Consider the following 15,306-nt stretch of genomic DNA (forward strand, 5'->3'; position numbering starts at 1 on the left):
AAAAAATGACACACCACTATGTGCCCACTAAAATGGTAAAATTTTAAAAGCTGACAATACCAAGTTTTGAAGAGGATATGGAGCAATTACAGATCTTAGTGGGAATGCAAAATGATACAAACATTTTTAGATACAAATGTTCATAGCAGCTTTATTCTTAACAGCCCAAAACAAGAAAACTGTCCATTAACAAATGAATAAATAAATAAATTTCTGATACACATATTAACATGGATAAATCTCAGAATCACTATGCTGGGTAAAAGAAGCCAGGCACAAAAGATAACATACAGAATGATCCCAATTACATAAAATTCTATAACAGCAAAACTAATCTACAGTAATGAAAAGTCAGTCAGTAGCTGTCTGTGGTGTAGACTGATTGCAAAGGGACATGAGGTAACTTTTTGAGGGTAATGTACATGTTACCTTGATAGTGATGGTAGTTAGATTACATTAAAACATATCAAACCACAAATTCATTATGTGTAAAACTGTATCTCATTAAAGTTGATTAAAATAATTTTTAGATTTTTAAAAAACAATTTCATTTAAGTATAGTTGATTTAAAATGTGAATTTTTAGATTTCTAATTCCAGTTCCCATGCTCTTTGCACTCAATTACTGTAAGTTATATTTTGGTAATTTATATAGACTTAGGGCAATTTGACCACATATAAAAGGGAAAGGACTCCCTAGGGTTCATGGAACCCTCGAGTGACTATAACACATGGCTCTGATTTACCTGTCACTATAGAGTTTTAGAAGGTGAAAGCAGACATCTCGAAGAGGTCTCTGTGAGTCTTGCTCCTCCTCTACCACAAAGCCAGAGTCCTCCAGGTATGAGGGAAGTGGGCAGCAGGCATATCTGTCACCCTCAGAGGTATTCTGAAGAATTTGATAAAACAATACATCAGCTGCTAGTATGTTTCACTAGATTCTACTGTGTCTCAGTTACTCAGATGTGTATTAAGAATGGTGCGACATCCTCTAAAGGAGTGTTTCAAGGATTTTAAACTTATTTTGATCAGTGACATATTCCACCTGCCTTCAATGGACTGGCAAAGACCTCAGACAGCTCTAACCCCACCACCTTTCTTGCCACAATTCTTATTACACTCAATTTTTTTTAGTGTTCTCTTTTTCCTGACAAATACTTATAATTCTGGCAAATGATATCAAAGACAATAAAAATGAACAGTAAGAGAAGAACCAAATAATGGCATTAAAAACATTAATAATCCTTTAACCTCCAAATGGACAAGGAATATGAAATATAGTGATATTTAGAGGCAAATTTCAGACCTGCTAATTTGGGGCTATAATAAACACGAGGTCAGGCTGTATCTCAGGGAATTCCTGAAGGAATAAGACAGCATTAGGAATGAAGAAAAACCCTCCAATGTTGAGGCAGGAAAACAGCAGTAAGAAAATAAATTGTGGAAACTCATCGTATTAAACAAAATAGAAGCAGAAACTTGAAGAAGTTTCCCATCAGATTTCCTGTGTCCATTTCAATTCTATGGTACTTTTCAAAAAGCAGTTAGGAAAAAGTATTATGAAATGTGATTTGATGGTTTTTTCTCTGTAGTACTTTTCTGGCAAAAACAGAAATCCTACCAGGACTCTTTTGTTTGGCTATACTGGATACATATACCTGAAATGCTTCTTCATACATGCTGAGTGCCTTGGAAATGGAGGCTGTTGGTGGGAGCAAATACCAAAGATGGATAGCCAGGGACCTTTTCCAATCCAACTGTGAGCACACATTGATTTGCTTCTGCTCTGAGAGCTGCCATACCTACAGGAGACAAAATCACCATCACAGCTCTAAATTATACATTACCTTGTTATTGGCCAGGCCTGCACGTTGCTCACTTACTCAAGTTGATTCTAAATGATTTAAATAGCAGTGTTAATGATCCGGATATAAAATACACAGTCCCTTCGTGGCAGGTGATAGGGTGGACTTAGACAGTAAGTGCTGAGAAGAGGTGAGAACCACTCATTGACCACAGCTGCCAACTTTAAGATGTGAATAAATTCTGATTAGTGATTTCATTTTTGGAAATTGACTTTAAGATGGCAAGCAAAATGGGTAGGCAGCAAGAAAACTGGCTTAAAGTAATTATGATACATCATTCATAAAATGGAAGAGAAGTGGCTATTGAAGGAAGAGAGGCCACACAACATGAAAAATGATCATATTCAGTAAGTTAAAAAAAAGGTTGCAGAACTGCTACATATAATTCATTTTATTTGAATATATAACAAGTGTAAATATGCACACATATATGTCAAAATAGACTTAAAATGTGTCTAGAAAGACAGACAATGAATTATGTTGTTTATCACTATGATATGGGATATGGTGAATTTTAACTTTTTAATTTCTATATAACCAGTATTTCTTCCCCACAATGTACATGTTGTACATTTAAAATTTGAAAATATTTCTGCTGAAAGTTAAATACAAGTTGCTTAGTTATATGTAATAGTGTACAATTTACAAAGATAGCTCTTTGCCTTAACCTCAAGCAATCCTGAACCTATGAGAAAATTTATGTAAGTTTATGAGAAAAGAGAAAAATACCGGTTTTCCAGCCAAGAGGGCAAAGATACGCAGTCTCTCCTCCTGGATGAAACAGTCAGCCTGCAGCTGATGCCAATCTACCAGCTGCATAGTAAGCAGCTCCCGGACCGACTGGCTGCCAACCAACTGGGATAAAAGAAGGGCAAGACGATGATCACCTACAAGAGAAACAGTTCTCTGGTGATACTGAGAATTTACAGACTTGGGAAAACACTTGGGGGCATTATTTTATTTCTTCTGGCCCTCAAGAAACACCTCTGACTGCTCTCTGCAGTAGTGCTAAAATACTGATCAAGAACTTAACGTTTTTGGCTTGGGTAGAAAACCTTCAAAGTATTGTAGCTTAAACTAATTACATATAGATTATATAGTACACAGAGTTCAGTGTCAGATCTACTATTATTTCTGTGACCCTACACAAGGTACCTCATCTGTAAAATGGAGGGAAGTATCATTTGATTCAAAGGTCTATAGTGAAAACTGAGATGACATAACTGTAAACATGCCCAACTAGCAGGTACTATATAATGACACTGAGAAATGGCAAACTCAAACCTAGAGGAAAAACAAATGTATGATATAAAGAAAATGGTTGAGTCTTTCACTCTCTAGAGTCCAGTATCTCTTTTAATAAAAAATTTTAAGTACAAAGGCTTGAGGCAATAAAAAAATTCTAGGGACTTCCCTGGTGGCGCAGTGATTAAGAATTGGACTGTCAATTCAGGGGACATGGGTTCAAGCCCTGGTCCGGGAAGATCCCACATGCCGCGGAGCAACTAAGCCTGCGCACCTCAACTACTCAGCCTGCACTCTAGAGCCCGCGAGCCTCAACTACTGCGGCCCGCACGCGTGCTTAGAGCCCATGCTCCACGACCAGAAGCCACTGTAATAAGAAGCCCGTGCACCACAACGAAGAGTAGCCCCCGCTCACAGCAACTAGAGAAAGCCCACGCGCAGCAACGAAGACCCAACACAGCCAAAAAATAAATAAATAGATAGATAGATAAATAAAATTTATCTAAGGTTATAAAAGGAAAACTGGAAGACAGAGTCCCTACCTATTCTGGAGGAACTGGCGATCTTCCTGGGAAGTTTATACTTAACATTCGGGTTAGAAGACAAGGGCAAACGCACGATTAAGGGGTAGGGACAGTGAGTAGGAAGTAGGCAGGGGTGCAGAGAAGGACGGTATGCCCCACCTGACTGCTGGGCCAGGGAGCAGGCCTCACTGATCCTCTTGCCCGTGAGGTAGCTGAAGACAGCCTCCACAGGGTTGTCTTTTCGGGTTAGGGAGACTTCCTCCTCAATTCGAGGTGCAGCTGTATGGGACAGCCAGCGAGAGAAAGCTCTTCTTCGCTCCAGAATCTGAATGTATTCAGTGGGCTCATCCAGCTGGCTGTCAAGCTCCTTCAGGTGGCCCCATAGAGCTTCACATAATGTCCACGTTAGGCTCCAGTGCTTCACAACTAAGGAAGGGACAGGAAAATAATGCAATGACATGAAGCCATACAATAACTACAGAGAGGGGATCACTTCAATGTGGCATTAAAAATACATAAATTAATAAATACCCCAAACAACAACTCAAGTTGATTTCCCTGAATCTGTCTCCACCTCACTCACCTGTGTCTTACAAGCTCCAGAGGTGTGTGGTATTGCCTGCTCACTCCATGTATCCATGGTACTTACATAACAAATGTAACTCCAGGCTCCTTTAAACAGGTTCCTCTAGCCTAATTATGGCTACATATAGTCTCAAATGATAGAGAAAAATCCTCTAATTTGATCAAATTCTGTTCAAAAAATGCTTTAAGAAATATAAAGTGCTCTGAAAACTTGTGAGGGATTATTATCTGCTATAGGCACAGCCTAACATTTTAGTGAGCCTAAATGATACTGTTCAAAGCACTCAGGAGTAAACCAACTCTCATCTACACAATGTAACTATACAATAGTTACCACCTTCATTTTACAGATGAAGAAACTGAGGTACAGATCATTAAGTGACTTGCTCAAGGTTACAGGCAAGATGTAACAGAGCCAGGATTCAAACTCAAGTACTCAGAGTCCAACTCTATACTCTTAACCACTAATGCTATATTGCCCCTCACAAAGGAAAACAAAAAGGAAGCACTGTTTACCACCTTAAGCTACTTACAAGTATGCATTGGGAAGATGGCTCACATATTTGAAGAGATAAGACAACTACAGCAAACACAAAGAAATGAACATAAACAATTCCCAAAACATGTGGTATGGAACATTCTAATAGTCCCCATTTTTCAGTAAAAGTGACGTGAAATGTTGTGTGAAACATGTAATTTTTCTACTTGAAATAGTCTAAGTGCCCAAATTAGAAAAGCCCTTTATGGAAGTACTGGTTCAGAAAAACATGATCAGAATCATTATAGAGAGGTAATAGTGAGAGAAGTCAGGAAGGGAAGTTATAACCACCAAAGTTGTTGGGAAGAACAAGTGGGACTTGAGTTGGACATGGAAGAATGGGTAGGACTTAGGTAGGATCTCTCTCCCGCTATGTTCTCCGGGTAGGGTAAGGGATCTAATTTTATAAGCCCACGGGATGTGACTGGCTACAGTTCCTTTGAACAGTGGCCTAAGAGTAATGATAAACAATGATGTGATTTCTTTCTGCTTGAGATTTTGCTCATCCCAACTCAACTACAGATAAAGTGTAAGCTCAGGCATCCACCACTACATTGGCACAAGGAAACTGTGTCCTCCTATGAACATATGCTCCTACTCCTGTTCCTGGGGCATCAAGGGTTAGAAGTATAGTCCATACTCACTTTGTGGTTCCAGTAAGTCTCCTGATGCTTCCTTAACCCAATCTGCATAGTCATGAATGATAGCAACTCCCGGATTGGGGACAATGAGAGGACACAGCTCATCCACATGGACAGTGCTATGTTTTAATTTAAGCTCCAGAGATGTCTGGTATAATTGCAGGTCTTCATCCAGCTTCTTTTGCCTCAAACTGAGTTTTTCCAAATGAACTTTGAATGGAGACTCAGTTAGGCTACAAGAGAAAATAACAAATAAGAAAAGACAGATGGTAGAATTTTCCTACAATGAAACCTGTTTCTTTTTATAATTACAAAATAGGACACGAAACATTCCACTTTGATTTTAAAGAAAATTTGTTTCTTAATATCAAACTATAATGAACTTATTTGATATATATTGAGCAAATTACCTGACCGATGCATTCAGAAAAGAATCCTAAGCCTTCTTAGGCCAGATTATAATAGGCATAGGAGTGAGTACAATTAGACCTGGAAATGGCTCTGCATGTATATAGATACTATGAAATCCAATGGTCAAAAGCTAGTGTGGGACACCCGTTTCTCAAACCACACTTAACTCATTAAGTTATGAGTTATCAGTATCAAAAGTCATGAGGCTAAGCTTACAGATACTAAAGAACTGACTCTCAATTAAGATGAGCATACAGTTGAGCAGCCTTGATCCAATTTTTAGGACTGACATTAACAATCTCTAAAATATCATAACATCATGGATAACCTGGGTTTAGGATCAATATTCCTAATTGTGAGGTATAAGAGATGCTGTTGATTTTTTATTTCTTCAAAATCAACTTTAAAAACTAATAATAATAGGTGATCATAGTCACAATCTGTAGTAAAGATAGCAGTTTGTTACAATTATGAAAAGTAAATAGAAAAATGTTACAAATTTTACAAAAAACTGTATGCATACTACGTAATGACTACCAGAACACTATATATATTTTTATATATATATATAAAATCAGTACGGTAATATATAGTATATAAAGTATATACAGAACTATAATCATACATATGTAAATATTAATGGTGGGAACTGTGTAGAGATATATAACATGTATAATTATCAGATGTCATCTTATTTCCAAATACTTGTGTATGGATTATCCACAGTTCATACATTTACCTTATTAAGTCTAAGACACAGGGAATGTGCTTTAATGAGAATATACCTTACTTATGAAGATATTACCAATATCTAAGTGAGAAAATAGAAAAATGACTAATGCAATAAAAAGGATGAAAACTCAAGGAATGCTGCAGCATTAGCTTTGAGTCTGTTACTTTTCCACCTAAAGTTTAACTGTTAGATAACTATTCTATACTCTTCATACCTTGATGGTACAAATGGAGCTATTAATCATTTTAGCTTTTAATTATACAAATAAAATTGTGCTAAGAATATATCTAGAAAGATCACAAAGCAGGGCCCTGAACATGGGTCTCCTGGTGATGAAAAGCTTTTTCTCACCTACCACGTTGCCCTTCTCAAAAAGCATAAGAATACGTGACTCACGATTTAACAGCTACTGGATTAGGCAGGAATCCATATTCCATAGAATCAGCAATCTGATGATTTTCCAGTTCCTGAGGGCCACTCAGCTGTTCTCCACTATTAGCAAGAGTCCAGTTAGGGCCCCAACCAACCCGAAATGAGCGTCCCATAAACAGGGCCAGGTCCATCAGGAGTTTCCCCTTTCCATAGGTGACAGACTTTTCAAGAGGGACTAGGCCTGGTTGTCTGCGTGTACCCACTGTTTTCAACTGAACCTCAGGTGCTGGGCTGGGCACCGTAAACACAGAGGTCAGGGGTGGAGGGACAGACCAAGGGGATGTGGATGGAATATTCATCAATGACGATGTTCTGGGAGTGCGACACTCTTGTAAAGAGGCACTTGGTGAAAGAAAAGTTCCACTTGCAAATTTTGATTGTAGTAACCCACCTACTAAAATAAGGAAAAAAAAAAAGACTATTAGAAAATACAGTCTATTGATTCTTGAACAACAACCATCAAGGCTGAAATTATAGTTTTATTAAGCTACTTAAATCACATACAGATGACCAGGAGTAGCTTATATCAGACTCTACAGAAATTCCTCTTTCACACAGGAAATCAAGGCAGGAATTCTAATGATGATGATGTCACCAACAATAACAACATTAATAACACTACTACTACTACTACTACTACTACTACTACTACTACTACTACTACTACTACTATTTAAAAAAACTATCTAGCAGTTATCTGCAGCAGACTCTATATAAGCCATTTATATACACTGTTTCATTTCATCCTTCAATAACTTTAAATGAAGAACATTACAGTCCTCACTTTATAGATGGGAAAACTGGGCTCAGTTAAGTGACTTGTCCAAATCCACAAAGCTACTAAGTGGCAGAACTAAGAGATAAACCCAGCTAAGTCTGACACCAATACTCATGCCCTTATCAGAATGCCAAATGTAACCTTTCTTAGTCAATATAAAAAGTTGGTAAGATCAAAAGTCAAATTCATACCACTCCAGTGCTCAATGTCAGACTTAAGAAAACAGAAACCTATCTGTGATTGCATATATGCCTTTCAGAGGCATCTTGTGATTGCATATATGCCCTTCAGAAGGATAGTTCTTGTTATTTTTGCCTGTTTTCCAATTTTATGTATTTCCTGTCTAAAGCAAGGACTTAGTTACTGAAGTATGAGATTTTCATGTAGTGTTCATTACGGAAAAGCTTGCTATAAATGTTTAACTGATGCTTTATTAAAGTATTTTTAAAAAGGAAAGTTAACTAGGGTACTCAAAAGAACTGAAAAATAAACATTTAGTTTTTGTTTTTGTTTTTGTTTTGGTACGCGGGCCTCTCCCGTTGCGGAGCACAGGCTCCGGACGCGCAGGCTCAGCGGCCACGGCTCACGGGTCCAGCTGCTCCGCGGCATGTGGGATCTTCACGGACTGGGGCACGAACCCGTGTCCCCTGCATCGGCAGGCAGACTCTCAACCACTGTGCCACCAGGGAAGCCCAAACATTTAGTTTTTAAGGCAATATAACAAATATCTTCCTGGTAGTTCCTCTGGCTTTCAAACCGTTTTGAAATTACACCTGCTGAACTCCTCTGTTGATATCAATACTCTACCTCCAATCCCACACAGTTACAAGCCCACTAGAAGAGATAAGAAAAGCTTTAAAATGTACAGGCAACTGCTGTCCTGGGAATTTGGGAAGGTTTAGGGAAAGGTAGAAATCTGAAAAGTTTTGCACATTATAAGAAGCAACATTTGCCCCTAGAAAGCAATAATGATAGTGTTAGAACTGCACAAAAAGAGTACAGAGCAAGACAACTTGCTGATTCCTCTAAGGTATGATAAAAATTAGGAAATCTGAGCTTACTATCTAACCCACACTCATAAGCAAATAAAAACATGCCCCCCAACAAAACAAATGCTTTTTTTCTCCATACAACTTCTGCATCTGCACCAGTGACCATGTTTTTTAAAAACTGGCCCCACCTAACAGGTGCATTTATAAGAGTACATTTCTGCTTGGCATCATTATGTCATACACCTTTAGGGAGTTGTTTGCTAGAGAAGTCAACTCAGCTTAGAAGAAGATATGTGAAAAGCCAGACTTTACAGCTTTCTTGCAAAAGAGCATCTTTTACAGTACCTAATGAACGGGATTTTGATGAGTGAGTTGCTGAAATGGGGAGCCTGGGAGAACAGATTTCTTGAGACGTATCTGCTTTAGAAGGAAGGCGACTGAAGCGTTGATCCAGGACCATATCTACATCTTCTTCATCAGCAAGCAATGATGCTTTCATGATCTAAAAAGGCAATATCTATAGAATGAATGTGCTCCCCCAAATCCAAAGGCCATAAAAGAAAAATGCAGTTTACAACGACCAATTTTTTAAAAAGCTCTGTCTCAGGCTGTGTCCAGAGCTAGTATAATATTTGTGTGACTCTGTTCCACTGTATGTGCCTGAAGGACAGAAGTTATATAAAACTCCTCTGTTTTGTATATACAGTCTCACCAGAGGCTGGCACACAGCAGTTGCTCACATGTCTGCTGAATGAATTAATTTCAAAGTCAAATGTAAGTCAAAGGCTAAATTCATAATATGACAAAAGGCACAGGCAGGGAGAAGTTGAGACAGAGCTTAAAGAAACTTGTAACTACAATTTAAAAAAGAGAAAAAATAAACAAATGAACAAACAAAACTCCTGTGGAGCACTTTCCAGAGCTTCAAAACCTCTCTGTAAAGTAAATGAAATTAATATTTTATAGTGCTCACATTAAATGACTTGCCTAAAGTCACACAATAACAGTTACAAAACTGGGGTTAGAATCCAGGTCTTCTGAATCTCACTATGGCCTTCCTCCCACGAATGGGAAAATGATGCCTAAACATGGGCCATATTCCTGGTTTTTCTCATTCCAGTGACCATTCAACGCTCTTAAGTGATTAATGAAAGGAAAAGCCTGATGTTATGAAGGGAAGATAAATATTAGTTTGGATTCCTGTTGTAGTAAGGGTGGGTTAGGACTTCACCTGTAAGACATGTGGATTAATTCCCAGTGAAGACGCAATGTGTGTTGAGGCAGACACAGGTTCCTGATCCTCAGGCACGCTCTCTTCTAACATGGAATCCAAAACTGGCTCCTGGGTGATATCTATCATGTCACTGTCCAGTTCCACAACCCTCCCTAACTGCTCCACCTCTGGGCTCTGGCTCTGTAGACAGCAGAAAGATCAGGGAAGCAGCATTAAACGACACCAAAGAGACACAAAGCTTCTAGACCATATTTACTTTATTCAAAATATGATACAACAATATTAGATTCTGCCCATTCCATCATAATGTGAGGTAGCATATTTGCTAAAGAGGATTTAAAAATTACCCCCAAATTCCTCTATTAGTACTTGGGATCCAAATGAGGATTCATGGAATCACCCTTTTGTAATATTATGGTCTGGAGCCTGGAACCTAAGCCAGCACCCATACTGAACATATGGTCTTCTTGAGACAAAGATTATGCCTTACTTGATTTAGTTAGCAACTATAATTTTCTGATTTATACAGGGTTACCCTTCCCTCACATTCCTTGCAGTCAGAAGCCATTGGGAAAAGAGAATAAAAGATACAAATATCAAAGTCTCCAGTAACTCTGCATTTTCTTAAAGAAAACATTTAGACATAAATTTCTAGTTATCACAAACACAATTTTGGGCCTGGAATTTATCTTTCAGGAGACTGAATCCTAAGGTTAGCTGGGCTCTACCCGTGCAGTATCATATCAGATGACGAACGTGTACTCTAATTTCCCAAAAGAAAAAGCAAAGTTCTATTAGGAACAATTTTTATCTGGGAATAATTCCTTTATGTTTAAATGTGTCAAGAGTTAGATTTACATTTATTAAGCAGTTTTAAAGATACAGCCATGATTAAGTCTATGGTTTGAAAAGGTAAACATTCATAAAGCGGAAACACACTGTAAAATTGGCTCAATGCAAATTCATTAAATATGTCCTAAACTTGCATATGACCTGGTTAAAATGTTAACAAGCGGCTAAGCCAATTTACGAAACATTCTCAAATCTAAAAGTTCTTCCAATTAGTTTTCTTCCATAATCTCATCTGTAGATTACTAACCTTCCACAATTTTTGGCTTATCTTTCATGAGTGGCCTATTTCATGCTAAACTTCAAATGGATGCTATTGTACAATAGGTGGTTAAAAAAAAAAGTTTCATGATTTCTTTGAACCAAGAAACAACCATTAGCATAACTTTTTAAACTTTAAACTTTTCAATGGTGTATTATCTATTACTCCCCTGAATTCCTTTAACAAATATCCTTACTAAAAGAATGACTATTTCCATCTATAACTGTAGAAAAGTTGAGGTGTTGGAAACGTGGTGAATTGCCACTTAAGTTGTGAACAATCCCCAAGGACTGCTCTAACAAACTGGAGGCTAAATAATGGTTAAAAGACAAAATGATACTATTTTTTACCTATTGGGGAGGCTACAGGCAGGTCTAACTACTTTTACGTTTTAAAATTCTGGAAAAAAAATGAAAAGCAGCCCTGGTGGTGATCCTCTCATTATAATTACAAGAATCATGGGAACACTCCAACGCCCTCTGGTCTGTTAACTTTTAACCAATTCACTTTAGGAATAGTTCTGAAATTCCCCATCCTCTGTCAACCTGTCAGGATACCCTCTTCTGCTGGGCTCCCGTAACACCTTGTCTATACCTATTTTATACACTATATCATGGTATAATTCCTTGTGTGTGTGTGTATACACACATACACACACACACACATATATATATATTTGACCCACCAGATTGTGAAGGCTTGAAAGTAGAGATTATAGCCTACTATTTTCTGTATCTAACACCAAGCACATTGTTAAATTCACCAAAACACTTTGTTATTTCTACTGGCTAATGCAGTGTCTGCCACGCAGTAGGAAAAGCTAATACCTATGAAAGATAAGGAGCGAGTATAGGTGCGAGGAAAGGAAGGAGGAAGAGGGTTTCAATTTACTATACTATTCAACAAAGGAATAACACTAACAGCAACAGATGCTCACTTAGAACACTTTTAGGCAGTGGCAGGATTTCATCAAGTAACTAGATTAGAGACCTAAGGGACTCAGCCTATCTTTAAGAAAGCTAAGGATCAAGGTTTTATTTGTTTCATCCTCATGCATAGACTTCAAAGCTACTGTCATCTAGTAAGTGGACAGGGCGAAGTGAATTTGAAACTATGAGGACCTGGTAAACTCCTAGAAACCCCATGTGTGGATTTCATTTAAGTATATCTAAGTAATTTCAACAAACTACCCCAACAGATGTTATTTTCAGAGAAATCTTGGGAGATCAGGTGCTTCCTCAAAGCCAGTACTAGAAAGAAAAGTAGACAATAAAAAAAATTGGTGACACAGAAGGACCTGAGTAAGGAAAGAAGGGGGTTAAAAAAAAAGAAGCCCATCAAATACTAAGTAAACAGACAAGATCTACAAAATGACTCTCTTTAGATATATGGAGGTTGATGTTTCACAACTGAAACCTTTAATGTTTTTAGAAACCTCCACTCTCCAGCTCAAAAGAATCTTCCTCATGTAAACAATACCCTAAAGATACAGCATCTCTTAATCCAACAGATAAAGTAATGCAATGAAGTTAAATCAAGATACCCTTATTCAACAAAGGGTAAATATCCAATCCAAGGTCAAATCCATGTTTAAATAATTCATATTGTTCTCCCAGCCAAATAGCCTAATCCAGTATATAAGTACTACTATTGCCTGCCTCCAACTCGTTTTCTAACAGCAAAGAATGTTTCATATTCATTTTGCTGGAAAATCAGCCCTGTCAACAATACTGTGTTCAAGAGCAATCCCATGTCAGGGTTACAAGGGCCCATGAAAGTGTGCATGTTTCTACACATACATTCACGGATATTACTGCAGGAGGCATAGGATTCAATAACATGAATATCTGAAAAAGGCTTGTGACTATAGAATTATTTTATATATAACATGTATAAATTACATAAAATATAAATTAAAATATATATTGATTCACTGGCTAAATTTAGATACCTGCCACTTTTTCAAACAAGTAAACACAAGATAAAATGGAACTTTCTTCTAAATTCTAATCACTTTTTCCTTTAAAAAACTTTTAAAGTTGTTTGAATGTACTCACCGAGCAAACAATGCTAAGTTTCTGAGCAAGTCAACTAGTGTATCTTGATGGTACTGAACACAAGTTACATTTCAGTATAAGGCTTAGGAAAAAGCTACATGTCTCTCTACGTCACTGCTAAAGATCTGAAGCCTTTTGACAGTTTCGAAACGAGGCTACATATCTCAATCACTTGGGGGAAAGCATTTAAAATATAAATATGCCTGAGCCTCAATGCCAGATACATGGGCTCTCCAAGATATTGATGCAGTTGGCTGAAAATTGGGTCTTAGATCAGCATTTTAGAATAAATGTTCTAACTACCAAACAAATGTTTCTGTAACTGCCCTAATTCACCTGTGATGAAGGGTTTTCTGCCAACATTTTCTCTAATTTAAAAGGCATAGAGAGGGAGTTCCCTGGTGGCCTAGTGGTTAGGATTTGGTGCTTGCACTGCTGTGGCCGGGGTTCAATCCCTGGTTGGGGAACTGTGATCCCACAAGCCATTCAGCGCAGCCAAAAAAAAGGCACAGAGGAGAAGATTACATAAAAATATAGTTACCTTTCTGTTTTCTGATTGCTTAGATTCACTTGCTGTTTAAGGAGCAAAGCAAGGTTTAAGAACGAACTGCAAAGACAGGACTGAGGATATTATACAAAAGATAGTTGAATAAATGTAACCATTAAACAAAACTATATATCTTCCTAATGCCTTAAGGACACCACCTCCCCCTCCCCCCCCCGCTAAAGTCAGAGAACCTGAGATTGTGTACAGTGGGGGAAAGAAAGCTACAGCAGACGGAAGGAACACCATATCACGGAAATCAACCCCTCCAGGGAGCCAGGTGACAATGTGAAGACAGTCATCTTGACACTGGGATGAGAAGACTGTGCTGTTTCCAGTTTATTCAGATGGCTCAAGTATTTTCCTCATGCCAAGTAAAATGTAGGTCCTGCTGCTAATAACTCAAAAAACTGTGCAACCACTGGCATTTCCCCTAACCTCACTTAGGTCACTGGGCATTACAAAGAGTTCTCCAAAGTCCCCTGTTATTGTTCTAACACATTAGCCTAAATATCTAAACAAGTCTACCCATTTCTCCCTTCTGCATCCAAAAGGTCAAAAGACGGCCCACTTCCTCAATAAAAGGAGATATCTGGATAAGATACCTATTCACTATATTCTCTTTGCCCATCTTGATCCTTACCACCTCTCCTTTTCCTAGAACCTTCTCCTGAAATTTTTTGGTGCTCAGTTTTTCAAAAGAACTCTCTCACCTACTGTAGTACCATCACAGGAATTTATTGTTATCTCTTACTATTTGTATTCTGGAAATTAAAGAGCCTAGAAATCACTGATGGTCAACATTACATAAATTTGCTCTACCTGTCCAAAAGATGAAGCTTTTCTTTTTCAGCTGTATCTTTAAGGAGCCTACATATTACTTTTATTGGCAGAAAAGAAGGCTATCTGACTCTTATCCAAAGAAATACATATACAGTATACTGCAAAATTGGAACGAGAGATTATACAAAGCATATGATTCAGACAAAATGAATGTGGGTAACTGGAAAACCAAGTCCATTTACAGCATTTCTTTAGTTCAGAAGAGATGTATTCTAAATAGAGGGGTATTCTAAAGGCTAAAATTATAAAAGTCAACATATTTCCCATTTCCCACTTGTATCATACCCTCCCCCTCCCCCTGTACGCGCAAACGTGAACATATATACACAAAAGTCTCCAAAGTGCCTCCCAAGAAATTATTTAATCAATCATAAAAATCGCACATTTCAGCAGCCTTCAGCATTAAGAATTGTAGCATGGAAAATTCCAAAGGTCCTGCTTTTAGCAGCTGAGAGGTAGAGGATGCTTTACAAAGACATTTTATATCAAGTTCTCTTCTTTGAGATGAGTATGGCAGCACAGAAAAAAACTGTCATAACCTGATTGAATATAAACAACATCCAAATGAAAGTAAAACTCCCTTATGATTTGGCAAAGAAACTACCTGATATTTAAATTACAAACCTTTCCTTACAAGGACAAAAGGTTTATACTGGCTTAACAATACTGAAAAAGAGTGTGGTACAGGTAATTGCAATAAATGATGTAGCCCCTACTCTCCCCAAGCCAACAATTCATTTGTATTCTAAAGCTTTATGTATTTTCATGAAGATT

The 15,306-nt window shown here is 37.7% G+C and overlaps 1 protein-coding gene across 9 annotated transcripts in view; it reads right to left on the reverse strand.

Moving 5' to 3' along the window:
• NUP98 (nucleoporin 98 and 96 precursor) overlaps nt 1–15,306 on the reverse strand; it is a 104,977-nt gene that overhangs the window by 11,559 nt on the left and 78,112 nt on the right. For all 9 annotated transcript variants that reach the window (XM_060018361.1, XM_060018366.1, XM_060018367.1 and 6 more), the window contains 8 exons: nt 9,975–10,157; nt 9,089–9,245; nt 6,938–7,367; nt 5,401–5,630; nt 3,793–4,059; nt 2,594–2,751; nt 1,658–1,801; nt 746–888 (listed from right to left, as the gene is read on the reverse strand). In XM_060018361.1, the coding sequence (XP_059874344.1) occupies nt 746–888; nt 1,658–1,801; nt 2,594–2,751; nt 3,793–4,059; nt 5,401–5,630; nt 6,938–7,367; nt 9,089–9,245; nt 9,975–10,157 (1,712 nt within the window). The remainder of the gene's footprint in view (nt 1–745; nt 889–1,657; nt 1,802–2,593; nt 2,752–3,792; nt 4,060–5,400; nt 5,631–6,937; nt 7,368–9,088; nt 9,246–9,974; nt 10,158–15,306) is intronic.

Source organism: Delphinus delphis, chromosome 8, assembly GCF_949987515.2.
Source record: "Delphinus delphis chromosome 8, mDelDel1.2, whole genome shotgun sequence".
Classification (NCBI taxonomy): Eukaryota; Metazoa; Chordata; class Mammalia; order Artiodactyla; family Delphinidae; genus Delphinus; species Delphinus delphis.